Raw genomic sequence first — 12191 nt, forward strand, 5'->3', positions numbered from 1 at the left:
GGGCCTGATGCTTCAGAGAGCCGCGCGCCGTCCTGTCCTGGCCTCGGTGCCCCCGCAGCTGCCAGCTGTGCCTGTGACGCCGCCCGTAGGCCCCGTAGCCCCCGTAGCCCCCGGGTTGAGCGAGGGGTAGACTGCAGAGGGCATGGTGCTGAGGACTCACGTGCCCCTGGGGGGCTCAGCCCCATGGCCCCCACACCCTCCCCGCGGCGGCCGGCAGAGCTGGGCAGGAAAGGGGACAAGGTGCAGGAGGCCGGGAGGGACTGGGGCAGGGGGGCGCAGACTGATGCTTCCTGGTCAGAGGGAGAGGGCAGGGGCATGGGGGGGCCCAGCTGTGCCACCTTCGCAGGACCAGGGGCTCCGAACACCGGGAAGGGGGCGCTGCCGCCCCTCAGGCATGGGTAGGCATCTTTGGAGGGCTGTGGGGTGGCGGCCACAGGGCAGAGCTTTCCTTCACCCACCACCCACCCCCAGCTATGCCCCGGGGTCACACGCTTGTGTCAGATGGCTTTTAATAAACAACGGCTGGGACCCTGAGGATGTGTGGTGGCCCCTCCCTTCCACCCCATCCCCATCCATCGGTCAGGGACCAGGCCCCCGGGGCAGTGTCGTGTCTGCCAAGGGGGACACCGAGGGCCCACTTTGCCCCCAGGGGCCACCAGCCGGGCCCAGCCTTGCTCAGCACTGAGCAAAGTGGGCGTCGGCGACGTCACGCAGGTCGAGGCCCGAGACACCCGGGGGGCCGGCGCAGGTGATGTTGTTGGAGACGTAGATGGGCGGCTGGCCATCGTCCCCCTCGGGCGCAGCCTGGACGAGGCGCGGCACGACACCCGGCTCCTGCAGAGCCAGGGCCCTGAGGGCACCGAGCGCGCAGCCACAGTCCCAGGGGTTGTCCCCAAGCCAGAGGCGCTCCAGGCCGGCAGCCGGCGGCGTGAAGGTCCACAGGGAGTTGTTGGTGAGGCTCAGGTAGCGCAGCTGCCCCAGCTCGGCCAGCTCGCTGTCCGGCAGCGCCTCCAGGCGGTTGTGTGACAGGTCCAGCCAGAAGAGGCGCCGCAGGGGCCGCAGGGAGTCGGCCGCCAGCGCCGCCAGCTGGTTGCCCGAGAGCAGCAGGTACTCCAGCTTGCCCAGGCCCTGGAAGGCCCGCGCCGGCAGGTGCATGAGCCGGTTGGCCGTGAGGTCCAGCTCCAGCAGCTCCGCCAGCCCCCACAGGCCCTGCTCGTCCACGGCTGTGATGCCGTTGTGCTTGAGGAAGAGCCGCCGCAGCCCCGACAGGCCAGCGAAGGTGCGTGGGAGGATACGGCCCAGGCAGCTGCGCTCCAAGTGGAGGCTGTGCAGCCGGCCCAGGCCCTGGAAGGTACGCTCGGGGAGGCTCTGCAGGCAGTTCCCGGACAGGTTCATGACGGCCACGCTGAGCAAGCCGACGAAGGCACCCGCCTCGATCTCGCGGATCTGGTTGTCGTTGAGTGTCAGCACCTCCAGCTGGCCCAGGCCCTCGAAGGCCTTGTCAGGCAGCTGCCGGATGCGATTGTGGCCGAGCCGCAGCTCCTCCAGGAAGTGCAGGTCTCGGAAGGTGCGCGGCCGCAGGCCGGCGATGACATTGTGTGACAGGCGCAGGACGTGCAGGCCCAGCAGGCCGGGGAAGGTGTCCTCCAGGAGGCCGGCCACGCGGTTGTGTGACAGGTCCAGCCAGCGCAGCGCCTTCATGCCCAGGAAGGCGCCGGGCGCCACGGCAGCAATGACGTTGTGGTCCAGGTAGAGCTTCTGCAGCTTGGGCAGCTTGACGAACACGTTGGCCTTGACACTGCGCAGGGCGTTCCTGCTCAGGTCCAACTCCCGGAGCTCCCCCAGGCCACAGAAGAGCGGGGGCTGCAGGTAGGCCAGCTTGTTACCTGCCAGCACCAGCTCGCGCAGGCTGGCCAGGCCCTGGAAGGCGGCATCGGGGAGCACGGCCAGGCCGTTCCAGCCCAGGTGCAGGTCCCAGAGGTCGGCCAGGCCCCGGAAGAGGCCCTCGTCCACCCGGCCCAGCATGTTGTTGCTGAGGCCGAGCGAGGCCAGGCCCGGCGTGTGTAGGAAGGTGTGGGCCGCCAGGCTGCGCAGCTGGTTCCGCTCCAGGTGTAGGTGGCGGAGCTGCTGCAGGCCGAGCAGCGCCCGCGGCTCTAGGCTGGCCAGCCCGCTGCCCTGTAGGTTCAGGAAGCCCAGGCTGGAGAGGTTCTGGAAGGCCGCCTCAGGGATGGAGGACAGGTTGTTGCCATCCAGCCACAGGGCCCTGGCGCAGGCCGGGATGCCGTCGGGCAGCCTCGTGAGGTTCCGGGAGCTGCAGAAGACGCTGAGCTCGTCTGTGTAGTCGTCGTGGCCGCAGGTGCAGGCGGCCGGGCACTGCAGGCTCTCGGGGGCCCCTGGAACCCCGGGCTCTGCTGCCTGCAGGCCACAAGGGCCCAGCGCTGCCCAGGAAACCAGCAGCATGGCCAGGACCGGGCCTCCTGCGGGGACAGGGGCCAGAGGGTGTGAGCCCCGGGCTGAGGGAGACCGGGAACATTCCAGGCCACAGCCTACATGTGTGCTCCAGCGTGGAACTCTGCTCCCGACCGTGGTGCCTGACCGGAGGTGGTGGCCTGCTGATGGCCCAGAGGAAAGTGGGAGCTCGGAGCTGCGTTCTGCCCACCTGAGAGGGAAGCGGAGCCACGCAGGACAACGGGCACCTCCCACAGCTCAGAACTGCCTGCCCTTTCCAGCCCTGCAGGTGCACCAGGGGAAGGACACCTGTTCCGGAGAGACCTGAGGGTCGGGGTACCCGGCTGTGGGGCAGTCTGCGTCACTCTGTGGACACTCGATGGGGCAGTGTCACCAGGTGGGCTTGCGGGGGAGCGGGCATTCTGGAACAGGCCTGAGCAGGTGTGTGCTCCGTGCTCTAGAGGCCTGGACTGAGCAGGTGAGGCTGCCCCGGTTCGGCTCCCCGGTTGGGGGGCCCTCACCCATGTGCTCCCTGGCCTGCGCACCTCACACCCGGGTACGGAGCCTGGCGCTGGCGGAGGGGTAGAGTGGGGCGGACGGGACTCCCCGCCATCAACTCATCATGAGGCAGGGGCCTTCCGGGACAAGGGACACCGGGCCCCACACCAACAACACCCCAAAACCTGCGTGGATCACTGGGCTGCCCACCCCATTGGACCATCCCTGCCCTTGGAGGGCTCAGGATGAGGCCGGAGGATGCCCCACACCCACCTGCATGGGGCTGGGCCGTGAGGGGGATGGGGTGACATGGCCTGGCCTTGAGGGGCTGTGAGGACAGCAGTCCCCAGCCTAGGGAAGGGTCCCCCGGGTGGAGGTGTGAGGAGATGGGCCCTGGGGCCAGAGAGGTGCCCGAGGATGCATCCCTGGGCAGCACCTCAGCAGCGATGCCTGCCCTGTTGGTCTGCCCTGAGCTGAGCCCTCCCTGGGGCTGCCCCTGGCCATGGGGCTCGGGGGACACAGGGTTGGGACCCCCGAGTGAGGGGCCAGGGCCCTTGAGGCACCTCACCTCTGATCAGGGCCATCCGGCTGCAGGGCGGAGCGCAGGCAGGCCTAGAGCTGGATGCGTCTGCTGGGGCCGGCTGCGCCTGCCCTCTGATTTCCCCACTGCCGGGGCAGCCAGCACCCCGTGGCCGGCCAGCCCAGCCCAGCCCGACTGGCCCCGATTCCATTAACCCTCCCATGCCCAGCGGCCAGCATCGGCCCCAAGTGTCTAGGATGCAGACGGCGCAGGGGGGAGCTGGGGGGCTGCATTCACCCCGAAGCCACCTTGAGGGCTCAAGGTGGGCCGGGTACGGTTCCGAGGCCCCGGTGGTCACCCCCAGCCATCCTCCTGCAGGACTGGGCGGGGCAGAGCCGGGCAGCAAGCCAGTGGGGGACAGGGGTGTCCCCCGGAGCAGTCTGCTGGGCTGGGAGGCTCAAGAGGGGCTTCCTGGGAAGCCAGGAAAGGAGGTCCCCGCGTCTGGCTGGTCTCCTGCCCCTCATAGGGACCCCTGGGGCAGCAGCGGGGGGGGGGGACCTCCCCTCAGCAGATGGCTACGTGGGAGTTAAGCAGAAGAGCCTGGCACGCTGACCCCCCTCCTTCCCCTGCCCGTTTCCTAACAGCCTGGGTGGGGTCCTTGTGAGGACTCCCCAGGCCCGGCCCAGCCTTGGCCCAGCCTGGCTCCTGGGACCTCGGGGTCAACTGGTGTCTGGCCGCGCCTCCTCCCCCCGACCTCTTCTAGGAACACCAGGGCGGCCACCTTGTGTTTGCTTTCCCCCCGCATGGCCCTCCCGGAGGAGCGGAGAGGCCTGGCCTTGGGGGAGCCGTCCTGTGGCCCCGGGACCAGCGCCCACCTGCCTGGGGACGCGGCCCGGCCTCTGGAGCTCCTGTGGGGCCGTGGCCACCCGCCGTCAGCCCGGTGCCCCGCCTGAGGTCGGCCCCAGGTCAGGCCGGGAAGAAGGTTCCCAGGCAGCAGGGCCCCTGGCTGCGCCCCACCCCGGCGCACCCACACCTCGATGGGCCCCCGACTCTGTGGGTCCCGTGGGGGCTGGGCTGCACGTGGCCGGGCCCCAGGGAGAGGGGCGGGGGCCCCCCGGACTGTGGCGCCCTCCCCGGCCTCGGCCCCTGGGCCACAGCTCCCGCGGCGGGGGTGGGGCGAGGGCGGCTTTATCTCTCCCTTTATCGAGCTTTGATTGATCCCCAGGTCGGGTCTCAGCCTCTGTTCTGAGAAATTATAGATCCGCCGGGAGAAAGTCCACGCCCAGAAATTTACACGGTAAACACGCGTTTACACAGCGCAAAGTGCGGACTCAGCACGTTCCCCGCAGGGCCTTCAGCCAGGCGGGGAGGGAGGGGACGGGGATCGTTCTGGAAACCCCTCCCCGCAGCTGCGGCTCCCCAGAGGGACCCCGGAGCCTGGCAACTCAGGGAGTTGGCCACCTGTGGGGCTCCCCAAGGCACCTGGTTTCATTTGCTCCGGATTGTCACAGACACAGGGTCACACACGAACCCTGGGTCCGGCTGCATGTGTGACGCAGGATTCAGCTGGCCCGTCCCCGCAGCTGGCCCTGCTTGAGTCTCGGGACGCGCTCACCTGCCTGCGGCCGGGGACACCGTGCCCGGAGCCTGTGGGCGTCGGTGGACGTGCTGGGACCCGGGGTGCACCCCAGCAGGTGAGGCCGAGCCTTCCCGCGTGCTCAGCGGGTCACAACCCCCTGGGGCCGCACCCCCGCCCGGTGTTCCCGACCCCAAGGGGGAGCGGCCCGTGGCTGTGGCGCTCATTCAGTGTTTGTCAAACACCAGCAAGAGTGCGGCCCCTTGGGCTGTCGCCGACTTCTCGTCCTGGGTCACCTGGGTCACCTGGGTCACCGTGAGTCGTGGTTCTGAAGGGTCACAGCCTGGAGCAAGTGTCGGGAGGATGCTGGCAGGGGCCCTGCACCGGCCGGAGCCTGTCCACTGTCCCGTCACCTCGGGCTCCGCCCATCTTCATGGTCCCCAACGCCCCACATGGCGCTGAGCGGAGGCCTCGGGCCGTGAAGGTGGCAGGGCCCGGCTCCGGCTGCTGTCCATGGCCGCCCACCGCTCTGGCACGGAGACCGAGCACACGCTGTCCAAATGCCCTGGGGTCCCCTCACTGCGGCCGGCGGCCTGTCCCCCAGCCCCAGGGTGGGGAGGGGGTCCCTCCCTTCTGGGCCAAGCAGCCCACCAGCGTCTGAACCAAAGCCAGGGTGGGGTGGGGGTCGGGGTTGTGCTGTGGTTTGCGTGGAAGACACACCCGAGCCCGTGTCCCCGGCCGACGTCGTCTTGCCTGGCTCTCCTGCCGTCGCCTGCCTCCTGCACGGTTGTTAGGGTCTCGTTGCTAGATGGCAGCAGTTAGGGGCCCTCCTTGCCGCCGGGTCCTTTGCTCCGCTTCGCATGTGGCGCAGCCACGTGGGTGCCCTCACCCGCAGGTGTCCCCTGAGACGGCCGCAGGCACGAGGTACACGGTCCAGGCTGGCTCCAGCGGGGTGGGTGGGGAGGCAGCCCAGGTGACAGGCATCCAGGTTGCTGCCACTCGGGGGCCCCACGGACATGGCCACGAGCATTGACCTTCCACTCTCGGGTGCACGTGTGTCATGCCTTGGGTAGCTTGGTGTGAGCGGGACTGCGGGCTCACGGTTCGTAGGTTTTACGTGTAAGTCACATCTGCGCCCGACAGTCTCGCGCTCGCGAGCTGGCTGCTGCTACGTGCAGCTTCTTACAAAACTACTTAGATAACGTTTTGGAAAGTACGAGCAGTGCGGCGGTTTCACGTCCTCGCCTGCACACGCCATGGTCGGTCACGCGCCTGCTGTCCCCGTGCCGTGTCGCTCTGGCCGCAACTGTTCGGCTCCTTTGCCCCGCCTTCTGGAGGAGGGGGCCTAAGTCTTGCTTCTAAGTTGTTTTCCAAGGCTTTAGGGATGATGGGTTATCAGATAGGATATTTGCAGCAATTTCTCCCGGGCTGTGGCTTATCCAGGTTTTCAAAATACCGCCTTTTGGGGGGGCCCTGGGTAAGGGACCAACGCCTGACCTCAGCTCTGGTCTCGACCTCGGGGTCCCGAGTCCAGGCCCTGCCCGGCCCCGCGCTCGGGGTAGAGCTTCCTTCAACAAAAAGAAAAGACACGTTGTCTCTTACAGTGCAGCTGTGTATTTGGATGAAGTGCAGTTCGTTGGTGTTTTTTCCTCAGGCTCGTGGCTTGGGTGAGCCTCGCGCTGGACCCCCCTCCCCCCAGTCTCCTCCCGGGGATGGGGAGCACCTTCCCATTTACTTCTGTCATCTGTGTAAATCTTGCACCAGGGGCGCCCAGGGGGCTCCGTCGGTGAAGCATCTGCTCAGGTCATCATCCCAGGGTCCGGGGAACGAGCCCGTCTGGCCCCCTGCTCCCCGGGGAGCCTGCTCCTCCCTCGCCCTCTGGCCCTCCCCCTTGCTCATGTGCTGCACGCGCTCGCTTTCTCCCAAATTAAAAAAAAAAATCTAGAAAAAAAATTCCTGCACTATTTTCAACAAAACAATTTGAGTTTTATTAGCTTAGTGCTACCGTGATTGCAATCTTCTTGATTTCGCTTCTGGCTTGTTAACAGCCCTGGAAATGCAGTGGGTTTTCCTCGCTGACCTTGAATCCCAGGATCAGCGCCCCGGGCTCTGCCCTGAGGATGCCTCCGCCCCCCTCCGAGGCCTGCATCCTGCCCTCTGCTGCTCCGTGCCTCCCTGCGCACGGGCCCAGCGGTGACGGGGGTCTTAGAGCTGAGATCAGGCCGGTCCCCGTGGACTCTGACGTGTGACAGTAATGCTGTCGAAGGGACAGCCATCCTCACCCCGCCCGGTGCCTGCTCACCCACTGGCCGAGACTGTGGACCCACTGTCATCACGAGGGTACTTAGCAGCGGAAGGGCCTCGGGGCAGGCGCAAGGTGACAGGAGGACGCTGTGGGCCGCCCCGGGCCCACAGGAGGAAGCACGGCCGCGGGCACTGACCCCGAGCACACCTGCCGCTGGGGCACTTGCACCTTCACACGGCACCTTGAGCCGATCCTGAGGTGTTGTCCTTCCCTCCTCGAGGACGGGCCGGGCCGCGTGTTCGTTTCTGGACGTGCAGCCGACGGGCACTCCTGTGACGAACACCTGCTCCTGGTGCGTAGCGTTGCGGCCTTTTGTTACGAGTTTTACATCCAGGCTCCCGAGACTGATGCCTTGTCTTCTCCCGAGGCGTCTGAGGCTTTAGGGTCGGGACGACGCTCACCTGGCAGGAGGAGCGGGGACGTGCCTGGCATTTTCTGGAAGCGCGTGAGTGGCGTCACTGACAGCCCTCGGTCCGCATGAAGACTTCAGACTTCGCATCGATTCAATTTCTTGTTACAGGTCGAATATTCAGGTTGTCCCTCCGAGTCTGGGTGAGTCTCCACGCCCTCCTGGGCAGCAGCCGCCTGGTTTTCCTTGCAGTCCCGGAGGGGCCCCGACGGTCGTTTCCGCGGGCGGTGGTGGCATCCTGCACCCGCTTCCCTGCAGGCCTTCAGCCACTGTGCTTCTCTGTTGGCGGCTGTAACTGAGGGTTTGTCACCCTCGTGAGCTTTTTCATGGAACTAACTTTTGGATTTTCTGTTTTCTATCTTGATGATCTGTTTTCTTCTACCTCCTTTGCGTTTTGTGTGCCCTTGGCTCTTGTTTTTTTTTTTTTTTTTAATAATTTATTTTTTATTGGTGTTCAATTTGCCAACATACAGAATAACACCCAGTGCTCATCCCGTCAAGTGCCCCCCTCATTGCCCATCACCCAGTCACCCCCACCCTCCTCCCCTCCACCACCCCTAGCTCGTTTCCCAGAGTTAGGAGTCTTTATGTTCCGTCTCCCTTTCTGATATTTCCCACTGATATCTGATATTTCTTCTCCTTTCCCTTCATTCCCTTTCACTATTATTTATATTCCCCAAATGAATGAGAACATACACTGTTTGTCCTTCTCCAATTGACTTACTTCACTCAGCATAATACCCTCCAGTTCCATCCACGTTGAAGCAAATGGTGAGTATTTGTCATTTCTAATGGCTGAGGAATATTCCATTGTATACATAAACCACATCTTCTTTATCCATTCGTCTTTCGATGGACACCGAGGCTCCTTCCACAGTTTGGCTATTGTGGACATGGCTGCTAGAAACATCGGGGTGCAGGTGCCCCGGCGTTTCATTGCATCTGAATCTTCGGGGTAAATCCCTAACAGTGCAATTGCTGGTCGTAGGGCAGGTCTATTTTTAATTCTTTGAGGAACCTCCACACAGTTTTCCAGAGTGGCTGCACCAGTTCACATTCCCACCAACAGTGTAAGAGGGCTCCCTTTTCTCCGCATCCTCTCCAACATTTGTTGTTTCCTGCCTTGTTAATTTTCCCTGACTCTCGTTTCTTAAGGGAGGAGGCTCTCCTCTGCTGTGCAGGTGCGTGAGGCCCTGGCTTTGGCGGGTCCCAGTGGCGTTGCTGTGGTTTCCAGTGGAACCCTTTGGCTCGTGGTCTGTTTAGAGATCTGTTCCTCCCCAGTGCTGGAGTTTGTGAATGTACTTCGGGTTTTGGTCTTTAAAATTCATAATGACTTGTTGCCTGGCCTCCACTAGGCTGTGCTGGAAAAGGCCACACGGGTGGGTTGTGGGGAGTGTGCCCTGTGTCCTTGGTGACGCACCGTCTAGGCCATCTAGCTCTTAGGGAGAATTAAAACCTCCGATTACTAGGGCATCTGGGTGGCTCAGTCGGTTAAGCCTCTGACTTGGTTTTGGCTCAGGTCATGATCTCAGGGTCGTGGGATCAAGCCCCGCATCTGGCTTCACACTCCAGGGACAGTGCTTAATTAAGGCTCTCTCCCTCTGTCACACACCCCCTGCCCCCATTTTTCTCAAATCTTTTTTTTTAAATGTTTTATTTAGTTATCCCTGAGAGATCATAGAGGGAGAGAGAGAGGCAGAGACACAGGTAGAAACACAGGCAGAGAGAGAAGCAGGCTCCACGCAGGGAGCCCGACGTGGGACCTGATCCCAGGTCTCCAGGATCAGGCCCCGGGCTGAAGGCGGCACTAAACTGCTGAGCCACCCGGGCTGCCCTTCTCAAATCTTTTTAATTAAAAAAACTTTCCTTGCTATATCACGTATTTTCTTTTCAGCTTGTGGATTACGCTGTTACTTAGGGGAGAGCGTAGAGCAGTGCTGCTCTGCCCCAGTGCCTGCCAGCCACCCCTGCCCGTTCCCGCAGGCAGGGTCACTCATTGCTTCAACAGAAGCCTGTTGACAAGTCAGGTTCCAGCTAAAGGCCTCTCCGGGAGTTGGGGAAGGAAGAGAAAAGAGACGGGGTCCTCCCCCCCCCACCACACACTGGTCACAGTGGGACCCCAGATGCGCCGGTCCCCTACCTCTGCTCTGCTACGGGCTCATGCTTCACACAGAGCCCTGGGAGCGTCCAGGGGCTCTGCCCCCACTCGGAACCCGCATCCGTAGAAGTAGGTGGGCCAGGAGAGACCTTTTATGGTTTTCCTGACAGATTAGTGATGAAAAGTTTGGAGTTCCTGGGGGGAGATGCGTGTGGCACAACCTCACAATGTGCTCAATGCCCTGAACGGTGCACAGTCATGAACCTCACCTCATAGTAAACAATTTTGAAGGTTCTGATTGGTAAAGTGCGGTCGCCACTGAAATCCGAGTGATATCACAGCTGGCGAGGAACGTGCCACACCGGGACTGGCGAGTGACGCAGGGCGCGTCCAAGAGCGGACCCCACCCAGGAGCACAGGTCCCAGAGCCTTAGGGCCTTGGTGCAGGTCCAGCTCCGGGGGCAGCAGGGCCTGGGGCAGCAGTCAGGAGACGAGCCGCCAGCACCCAGGCCGTGTGCTCAGCCCTGGGGGGCAGGGGGCGTCCGTGGCAGGAAGACGCGATGGAGGCCGAGCACAGAAGTCCCCTTGCCCCCCTGCAGGGCTCTGCGGCCGCCTGCGTGTGCCTCGGCTCCACCTTCTTGCTCAGAAAGACGACACCCTCCCCACCAGGAGCTGAGAAGCAGGCGCCACAGCAAGAGGTCAGCGTGCGGGGGGCACCCCGGACCCTTCTGAAGAAAGGGGCACTGGCTGGCTCAGTGGAGTGTGTGACGCTTCCTGGGATTGTGGGCTCGAGCCCCGTGGAGGGGTGGAGATGCCTGAAGGTCTTTGAAAAGAGGAAGGGGTGCCTGGGTGGCTCAGTGGGTGCAGCATCTGACCTCGGCTCAGGGCGTGATCCCGGGGTCCTGGGATCGGGCCCCATGTCGGGCTCCCTGCTGAGCACCACCCCCCACCCCACTGCACCCCACCCCCCACCCCACTCATGTTCTCTCTCAAATCTTTAAAGGGAAAAAAGGAAGAAGAAAAGGCTGGAAAGAAAACTGCCTGCCCAAGTGGCTGAAGAACAAGCAGCAGCCGCATAGGGGTTTCCGTTTCCTTCTTCGACCTTCCGAAGAAACACTCGGTTGCCGGTCGTCACTCACCCCAGGGTGCACCTGCGCGGGATCCGCCAGACCGGAGGCCACATGAGGACACCTAGGCCCATCTGCAGTGACCTCTGGCCTCACCTGTGTCCCGCATGCCTGTCCCCTCCTCCTGGCACCTCCCTGGAGCGCCGACATCCTGACCTTGCTGCCCCACGAGCTCCCCCAGCGCCCGGTGACCCCCGGGTGCATTTCCAGCCGGGACCGACCCTGACCTTCGTCTGCCTGCCACCCCCACCCTGGGGTGCTTCACAGGCAGCCTGGCCTCCACCTGCCCAGACCCCGCCCACGGGCCTTGTGTGTCTCCGGGGAACCCCGCATTCAGCTCACGCTGGGAGCCCTTTCATCTTTGGCCGCCCCGTGGGCACGCAGAGACCTGCTGGTAACGGCTGCCCCCCAACCCCCACACCTGTCTTCAGGTGGGTGCTAAGGTCCTCCTGCAACCTGTCCGCTGCTGCCCACCCCCCCATCTCAGCCTCACCCCTGCCCCAGGGCCTTGGCACTTGCTTTTCTCTCCCAGAGATCTGCAAGATTCACTCCTTTGAGCCGTCAGCTGCTGCTCACGTGCCCTCCACGGCCGGGCCTGCCCCGCCACGGCCCTGCTGCTGCCCTGCCGTGCCCTCCGCCAGGACAGAAGCCCCATGAGGGCAGGACGGCAGAGCAGCTCAGCCTTGGCCACAGCACTTGCAAGGTGCAGTCGAGGAGGCTGGGGACACGGGCCACTGCCCCGCCTGCCTCCCTGCACCACAGGAGCCCCAAGGGCAGAAGTCCCAGCATCAGGACCACAGAAGGTTCATGAAGGACACAGAGCTCGCCCAGGCTGAGCAGATTCCAGGGAACAAAGCTGCCTGCGGTGACCCTGTTTGCGACAGCGTCAACGTACAGAGGATGGGGGCGGCCGATCCAGAGCACAGCCTCCAGGGAGAGTCCGGACCCCTGGTGCCGTGCGGGGGGCGGTCCATCCCTGGGTGCTCCCATGGCGTGGAGGATGCTGTCGCTCACGGAAGCCCCCCACACTGGGATCAATGTGGATGCTGTGACCCAAGGGGGACGGTCACTTGCGTGGCCAGGGATCCCAGGGCTGACGTAGGCTTGCCCGTGTCCATGTCAGGAGGGTGACATGCTGTGTTCCAGGGAGGGCGCAGCTCGGCGCTCCAGGCCCCGACCTCGCCCTCTGGACCGTCCAGCGAGTGGCGGC

General features: G+C 64.0%; 1 protein-coding gene across 1 annotated transcript; it reads right to left on the reverse strand.

The window, feature by feature from the left end:
* Positions 1–115: 115 nt before the first annotated feature.
* IGFALS (insulin like growth factor binding protein acid labile subunit) lies at positions 116–3689 on the reverse strand. The gene is made up of 2 exons (XM_055339962.1): positions 3515–3689; positions 116–2477 (listed from the first exon to the last, which is right to left on the reverse strand). The coding sequence occupies exons 1-2, from the start codon at positions 3687–3689 to the stop codon at positions 676–678; spliced, it is 1977 nt and encodes a 658-aa protein (XP_055195937.1). The 3' UTR covers positions 116–675.
* Between the last annotated feature and the right edge of the window lie 8502 nt (positions 3690–12191).

The sequence above is a fragment of the Nyctereutes procyonoides genome, unplaced genomic scaffold (genome assembly GCF_905146905.1).
Source record: "Nyctereutes procyonoides isolate TBG_1078 unplaced genomic scaffold, NYPRO_anot_genome, whole genome shotgun sequence".
In the NCBI taxonomy this organism is placed as follows: domain Eukaryota; kingdom Metazoa; phylum Chordata; class Mammalia; order Carnivora; family Canidae; genus Nyctereutes; species Nyctereutes procyonoides.

What these genes read in the sequence shown, in the direction of transcription:
- IGFALS (XM_055339962.1), bottom strand. Translation starts at nt 3,689, where the DNA reads ATGGGAGGGTTAATGGAATCGGGGCCAGTCGGGCTGGGCTGGGCTGGC. An exon ending in CCGGATGGCCCTGATCAGAG is followed by an intron (nt 2,478 to 3,514) that starts GTGAGGTGCCTC and finishes CTGTCCCCGCAG; the next exon opens with GAGGCCCGGTCCTGGCCATG.